This window comes from Oculina patagonica, chromosome 10 (genome assembly GCF_052425735.1).
Source record: "Oculina patagonica isolate OP01 chromosome 10, crgOcupat, whole genome shotgun sequence".
NCBI lineage: Eukaryota > Metazoa > Cnidaria > Anthozoa > Scleractinia > Oculinidae > Oculina > Oculina patagonica.
This window is the reverse complement of record NC_135767.1, coordinates 10383652-10391699: the sequence shown is the minus strand read 5'-3', so window position 1 is coordinate 10391699 and position 8048 is coordinate 10383652. Positions and strand designations below refer to the sequence as shown.

The window sequence follows — 8048 nt, the reverse complement described above, 5'->3', positions numbered from 1 at the left end:
GCTTGCTGTAAAGGGAAGGTTTTAAGATTAAGTTCATGTAACCTTGAAGCATTGTTTAAGGCGTATTTAGTTATGTTATCATATGCACATATAACCACGTTTGAGTTTGTGTTTTTAATCATTTTTGTATTGGCTTTGTTGATTCAATTTGAAGATTCTAAAGGTAATAAAGTTGGTTTATTGTTATGTGGAGTGCGCGTCTCGTATTGTTTCATTACTGAAAATTGTCAGAGCCCGCGGATATGTAACGGATTCTATGGGAGAGGTTCATTTTGGTTTTTGCAATGAGAGAAATTTTATGGCTCCTTCGTGTATTAAGGGGGCTGTAATAATGGGGTTTTAGTTGCGCGTGCGCAAGGCTCATGCATGGGTGCGCGGAACAACTGGTTTTCCTGTTGCAACTTAGTGCGCGCAGCTTACCGGGAATGAGAATTCTGCGTGAAATCGCGCGGGCCGAAAATAAAACGTTCTAAAAACAATCCCCCTTTTATTCATCATCATAACTCAATGTAACAGACTACTTACACTTACTAACATGGCTTGCGACCATATACTGGAAATTATCACACGACTAAAACAGTTGAGAGGGCCGGTAACTAATATCAACCAATCATAGTAGTTACAAAAAATGGACTGAATAAAATTGTACAACTTTGAAAAAACTTAGGATTTAAGAATGGAAAACTAATCCTCTTCTCCTTGTCCTCTTTTCCTGGGCGCATCAATGGCGTTCACTTCTTCATATTCCAAGTCACTTGGGTTGGTAGGAATATCCAGGCATCTAAACACTCTAGTTGTATTATCCATAGGTGTGCAAGTCAATCCTTGTTGACAGAGGCATTTTTCTGGCAGTCCGGGCTGAAATATACATCACATTGTATCTTTTTACTTTTTTGACACAGCAAGAGTCGTTTAGTATGAAGTTACTTCACGAGATTGATTTTTTTTCTCTTAGAGTTCGCTTTAGATGTTATATTTGTTGTAAAGCTGTTCAAGTGAGAGAGTTTGATGTTAACTATGGCCTTTCTGTTGCATTTGAGTTGTGTGTTATGTCTTTCACTTCAATTAAAAGTACAAAAGAGAAAACTACAACCCCAAAAAAGTTTACCAAGATTGCAGTGTGGTTAAGAACAATAGCTATAATATATCTCGGCTTATTTTGAAATAAACAAGGATAATAATTTTAAAACACTTTGCTTAGAAGGTGTAACAGTTATCAAAACTCTCGATCTCTGCTCTTTACACAAATTCGAAGAAATTTGACTTTGTGATTGCTTTTAGCGTTTAAAAACTCCTATTTATGAAAAAAGGAAAACAGTTTTTACTTACAATTTCATAAGGATTACATATCGCTCCATATAATCGTATCTTCCTGCATACTTTAACAGCTTTGCTTTGCAGGAACGCACAACATTCGTCTTTGGAACAGTCCATTTGAGTTTTACATGTAAATCCAGTGTCCTGTTTAAATAATAAGAATGTTAATTAAAACAGGAAAGAAGATTTTTATTTTTGGCCCATGGACAGTGATCTTTCATTTGAAAGGATCCAAAGGTCCATTTTGAAAGCCCAAATATTTGCCCAAACTTTTTACAGTCAAACCGACAAACTGTTATCGAATCTTATCGTACAAGGCAATTTGTAGCTCGTTTGTAGCCGATATGGGTCTTCAAGCTTTTACTCCCGTTGTTATCACTTCTTTCCTTTTGATTTGGCGTCAGTTACTTTGACACCTCTCTGCCAAAACGTGACAGTTACGGTTTGCAGAAAAGCTGCTTGTTCGACTCAATTCACTGTTTGTACTTGTGTTAAAGTTTGCTGGACATTCTTTATATACCAGCCGGGGTATTTTGTCCCCCTCTTTTCTCTGTAAAACTTCTATAGCATCCATTTGTCGGTAACTGAGGCCAGCTAAGAATCATCGAGAAAACACGGCGTTTGATTGGTGGAGTTAATAAGGAATTTTGGCGCGAATAGGTTCCGATAAATGGCATCGGAGCTGTTATCTGATTATGACCTCCGGAAAGGCATGCATTGTAAGTAGCCGATAGTAGGGAGAGGCATCGGGTGAAGACTGTATAACGGTTGCGAAGGAGACTTGACAAGTTGCGCATGTTTCCTTAAAAGAACACTTCGATCTACAGAACGGTAACTCGGGTGAGCAGAGGTGGTAACACGCAGTTTACTTACTAACATCTGCTCCCACGAACGATTTCCCGAGATGAAAATCGGAATCCGAATTATTGAATTAAGTGTCAGACACTTGATATAAATCTAATTAATTTCACTTTCCGAAGGGAAAGAACAAAGTGTCCGTATTATAGAGGTCACCACTATGACGTCACTTTTGACTTCATTGCCAGCTTAAAGTATTTAGTAACTCGAAATGTTCTGCAGCGCAATGCTACAGGTAAAAAAAATAAAACTAAGCACAAATCCGAAAATGTCTAAGATGAAAAGAGCGTTAAAGGTTGTTGGTTTTGTAACCCAAAACAGGAAACTGCATTACATGTACAAACAAAAAATATCATCCCCTGATCAACCGAGTGTCTGTAATAAAGAGGTTAAGATTATATGAATCTGTTCCCTGAGGTTGAGATTTAGTGTCCGTTGTCCTTATTAGAGAGGATCCGTAATAAAGAGGTTTTTTTCTAAAGAAATTATATGAGAATTTTGTTGGGACATCAGAGATTGTCCGTAATGGAGAGGTGGCCGTATAAGCGAGGTGTCCGTACGGAGAGGTTCGACTGTATCGAGATGCCTATAGTCGTGAATATTGTTGGAATTCCAATGATACCTCCTGTGAGGAGGATACACAGGATATTTTAGCCTATGTTTACAAGAAGAAACAGCGAATTCTCACGTGCTCTTTTATTGTCTAGTTGGAATGCAAAGGGAAGAAATAAAAAGCCGCTACTGTATAGGCCTTTCCCACTGCCATATAAATCCGATCTTGTTCTTATTTTCCAGTAAACAGAGCCGGCTCAGGCAAGGCAGCTTCAAGTGGAAGTGACCATCGTTATCTGTTGAGGCAGTTATTACAACAAGTGACTTATTAACAATATTTTATTACCACGAAACCACTGAAAATCCTGATGCCTTTATGCCATTAGCATTCGTACTATGAGAAATCTGGGGATAGAAGACTGAAAACAGCATTTGTTACATCAACAGAAAATAAGGGCACCCCTTATTTTCTATTGGTTACATAGAATTGACCTTTAAATGACTCAAACAATCAAAAAGGCCACATTATTACATTTCACAAGTTTTATACAAGGTAGAACGCTTATTAGTTCTATTATTTCTCCAATCATTAGGGAAATTACTATCGGATATTGACATTGTGGAGTATCTGCAATCGGTTCACATAACATCATGATTCTAGCCTCAGTATATGTCAAAAGAAACCAAGGTCGGAAACGCGCCATTTTTGTAGAGGAAACCAATTATCGGCAAAACAGCGGCTACCATTGCATGAAGTTGGCTTTGAATTACTAACAGATTAGCATCATGGTTACGGCGACGGCGAGCATCCCGTCCCTTTCTCAAGGGAGTCCCCCCGCCTCACCTCTCATTACATTTATGATTGTTTCAAGATTTATTACTTATACAGCCTTTAACATGTAAGCCAGCAATACGCCAGGCTTTTTTCTGCTCTTATCGAGGCGAATTTACGGCCGAAAATCACAAAAGAGTTTCGTCACTGGCTGTTTCCGGCACACGAGGTGATTGCTGGGGAATTGCCGGCCGGCTTAATAGTTAATATTTGACGTGGCAGTTGTTTCTTATCCTGTTGCTCTAGATCAATATCTTTATCAATTCTGCCGTTGATTCCACTTCCACCGCCTTTCACTTTTTCCATCAATCCACTGATTCGGTCAAGCCGATGAATTTTTCGCGGCAAACTTCGATTTTTTCAAAGGAAATAAATATTCCCCTGTAAATATGAAATCTTGTTTTTCCCACTGTTGCCAGGATGAATAGTCACGAGACTCAATAGGGGTCTTTTGTTTTTGTGAGAATCAATTCTGTTATTATGAAAATGAATTAACAAGGTCTGTAGAATTATCGAATTTTAACGACACTTAGCCAAAATGTTCTGCATAATATTGACGCGCCAAGGAGTGCGAGGCTTTAACAAAAGTCGAAATAGTTTTCTTTTGACTCCCGAAGGGTAACACCTTTAAAAAAAAATTCCTATTACGTAACCGTCCAACTTCAAAACGGATTACGCTTAACATATTATATCCTGATTTTATAAGCGTGGGCTGGTAATTCAGTGAGCGCGTGCCTTACTGAAAACAAAAAACGTGGTTAGAAAATGTTGTCATTTGCGGATTATACCTTTTATTGGCTTGACAGTGATATAGGCTTCTTGTAAAGTAGCGCGCGTAGGAAAAATTTTTCCGGAAGACACCCTTGAAGGTCTAGAATAACATAGGAATATTTCAAAAACACTAGATTATTTTCAGAACTTTTGTTATGTGTTAAATTTCAAACAGTTCCCTTCATGAAATGAAAATTCTAGTTACCATTTAAGGGTTCTGTGTCTAAAATAACTTGAAGATAACCCCAATTGGTAATCAGAATTTCCATTTCGTGGAACTGAATTACGTTATTATAATGCCCATTCTAAGAGGCTTGTTACTCTTATAATGTGTCACAAAAGGGAAAATGGTGTTTTCATTCGTGTGTTAACTATTCGCACTAGCCCTAACAAAATATTCATTACCTCGCGAATTTTTGTTTGGAACTTTGAACTAAGAAGCTAGCCAGGGTGACTGGAATTTTTATTTTGACGCTTCAAAGTTTTAAGACCTTTTGAATTACTTTTTAATCTCGGGAGAAAGCATTGTTAGCGAACGTTTTCAAAGCTCTATGCGTGAAAATGAAAATGAAAATTAAACATATCAGTTCCTCGTACGGGTTTCCCCAATTATTTCACCCACTCGCAAAATTTTATGCAAATTGACCCTATATGTTCCAAGAATAAACTCTGTAAACTTCAGAAATCAGCAAAAAACACTGTGGGAGAAAAAGAAGTTTTAAGTTTTATTTAGGGCGTGAAATAACCGGCCGGAAATGCTCCGTCTGTGTTAGCAGGCTGCAGTGTATTGTGTCGTTTCCGATTCACGCCTGTGAAGACTGTTATCCAATATTATTTTTTTTCAACCCGGCCCTAGCCCCCACCCGGGGGCAAGGAACTAAGTATTTCTTTTCAATAACATAGATCCTTTTATTTGTAAAAAAAAAACTAATAGGTTATTTTATTTTTTGAAAGTTTCCAGAATACGATTGTCATTTACAGTGGGATTCCGATCTTTCGAACATTGAAGGGAAACGAAAATTGGTTCGAAAAATGGGGATAAAATCAGTAAAATTGCAGTGTTCAACCGAGAAAGCGAAACAACCTTTAGTTCAAATCATGGAGAAGTCGAAAAATTGAGGGTTCCAGAAATCGAGATTCAACAATACCATCTCAATAAATGGGATTGCAAACACAATTGTTGTCATTGTTGTTGTCCAATCACATGCAACCATACAATTTGACAATACCGTGGAATCCCGATTGAATCTCGAACCATCGGTTTTTCAAACATCCCGATAACTCACACCAAATTTTTCGGAGTCTTTCCTCGGTCAAACACCGTAATTTTACTCCCGATTCCCCGAACCAATTTTCGTTTCCCCTGGAGGTTCAAAACTTCGGCATTCCACTCTATCTCTTTTCGGTTGGGAATGCATTTCCAAAACACGGTGTTGGTCGCATGTCCTGTTGTAATACGTACGGTATGTAGGGTAAGGAGGATGAGCAGATAATTATGGAAGGCGCTTAAACCAGCGAAGGAAACTCTCTTTGCAAAGGCTCACGAGGGAAGATTGAGAAATTTCGGAGAAATTGATTAGATAAAGGCATAGTTCTTGCAAAAGTCTTTCAACAGGTGTGGAACCTACGACCTTCAGATGATTACTTTAGAAGCTTTGTGACACACATCCTGTATACTTGTAGGTCAGGATTTGAATACAAAGCTTTTGCGCAATGATGAGAATCGGAAAGTCATTCGACTCCCGTTGGCGGCACTCGGAATTACCTTTTTCCGATATAGCTGTGTCATTAACAAAAAAACCCTCATCTTTCACTTTAACCACCAGGCTTAAAATATACCATCTTCATTTCCATCAAATCGATTTAAGTTTTTCTGTTCAAGAAACGCGATTTAAAGAGGACCCGTCAGTTCGATACTTACCCGCGACCAGCTAAAGTAGCTGACGTAAAGTGAGTCATGCGCCTTCCACAGAAATTTAAGGTTTTAAAATTTGATAGATCTTTGTTTTCACAACGAAATGTGTTTTTTTTGTAAAAAATCATTCTGTGATACCTCAAGTACGACCTCAATCAACCACTGCATGTTTCGATGTCTTGCTGTGATTGGTTAAAATTGTAAGGTGGCCCTGGTCGAAGTTGTTGCGCTATAAAGTTAGTTTTATCTCTCACCTTTTGAATCCTGTAAGCAGTAACACAGACAAACCAAGTGACAAGAAGCATAAAAGACAGCGTGAAATTCATTTTAGAGTTGCGCTTCGTTCTTCCACTCTCGTCTTAACTTGCCGGGTATTCGTTGTGCTTGTAAGTGCAAAGGGCAAAATGCTTCTTGCAATTTATTGTCTTCTCAACATGTGGGACTCAAATGACATCTGGTCAAGATAAGATATGTTTTGTACAGTATAAAGTTGCACGACTTTCGCAGTTGTTATATTTGTGGAATTGAGATGTCATTGAAGTTGTTAGTTGTGGAATAATAAACACTATAATCATAATTCAGCATAAAAAACTGTGTTTATGCATGGGAAATCTTGGCAACCTACGTATATCGAAGGATATCTGTCATGTACAGATATAGGGTCACAATGACTTTCTGACCATAAATATTTAATTTGTTGAATAATAACATCCGTTACAAGGTTTTTTGTTTTGAAGCAAACAAAAAATTCTCTAGAAATATGCTTCTATATTATAAAAACAAATGTGAAAAAACCGTAACGATGCTATCATTGGTTTAACTTTCCTTGTAATTCTTTTGAAAGAATAAGAATTTTATGATGCTCGATAAGTCGACAGAGCACAAGAGAAGAGGAATTGAAGAGCTGCTCAAGGCTCAACAGAGTCAATAGAGAGAACACTTAAAATATCAAGACACCGTGTCTACATTCCACTGTTGTTTTTTTTATCATTAACTATATAACGGGTCCTCTACCGACGTAGACAAATTCATTTATCACTCGACATTTAAAGCGTAGGTCACTGAATTCTCATAATGACATAGTGCCCGGCAGAGAGAAACAGACGACTACAACCAAAATACTGCAACCAGACGAAACAAGGGATATCGCTACAGTTCCTTTAAAGAAGGATTAATATTGCTATTACAAATAGCAACCAGGAAAATCGAAATCATTTACAAGAAAAAATCGTTAGATAAAATGTTTACTGAGTTTTACCGATAGTTGTTTACGTTATTAAATGTTGCAGTGTTTGTGTGTTATTGATATTGTGATATATCCGTTACCAAGATATATTTTAATTTTCTTGACATTTGTTTAGACCTTTGCTGCTAACGTACGGACTGAGAACAACTTCTAAGCCGAATCATTTTGTCATTCTGTCTTTCATCTAAATTCTCCGAATTACTTGCAACTAAGTGCAATGTGTATAAGGAAGAAAGATACTGACGGCTTATAGAGTGTGCAACGGAGACAAACTCACGCCTTGAGTTAAATGCTATGACTGTACATGGCAATGTTGAAATAGAGAGAATGATTTCAAGTATTTCTCTCCTAGAACATCAATAGGAACCTTTTTTTTTCATTGTTTACCGGTAGTCTTAGCAAAAGTTCCTCAAAGTTTGGGAAACCTCAATACAGCTGTCGTGAAAACAGCTTGGACAGCTTTGCTAGTGCCATCAGTGTTGCCATAATAATAATAATGCAAGCAAAAAGCCAATCTTTATGCCACAAGAGAGAGTTTAAAAATGGATGGGTGATCA

General features: G+C 37.6%; 1 protein-coding gene across 1 annotated transcript; it reads right to left on the bottom strand.

The window, feature by feature from the left end:
* Positions 1 to 642: 642 nt before the first annotated feature.
* On the bottom strand, positions 643 to 6732 carry LOC144628452 (uncharacterized). The gene is made up of 3 exons (XM_078486547.1): positions 6500 to 6732; positions 1330 to 1461; positions 643 to 858 (listed from the first exon to the last, which is right to left on the bottom strand). The coding sequence occupies exons 1-3, from the start codon at positions 6569 to 6571 to the stop codon at positions 685 to 687; spliced, it is 378 nt and encodes a 125-aa protein (XP_078342673.1). The 5' UTR covers positions 6572 to 6732; the 3' UTR covers positions 643 to 684.
* Between the last annotated feature and the right edge of the window lie 1316 nt (positions 6733 to 8048).

Excerpts from the sequence above, each read along its gene's own strand:
- LOC144628452 (XM_078486547.1), bottom strand. The coding sequence starts at position 6,571 with ATGAATTTCACGCTGTCTTTTATGCTTCTTGTCACTTGGTTTGTCTGT. Across the intron at positions 1,462-6,499 it reads CTGCTTACAGGATTCAAAAG|GACACTGGATTTACATGTAA; the intron begins GTGAGAGATAAA and ends TTATTTAAACAG. Across the intron at positions 859-1,329 it reads TATGTAATCCTTATGAAATT|CCCGGACTGCCAGAAAAATG; the intron begins GTAAGTAAAAAC and ends TGTATATTTCAG.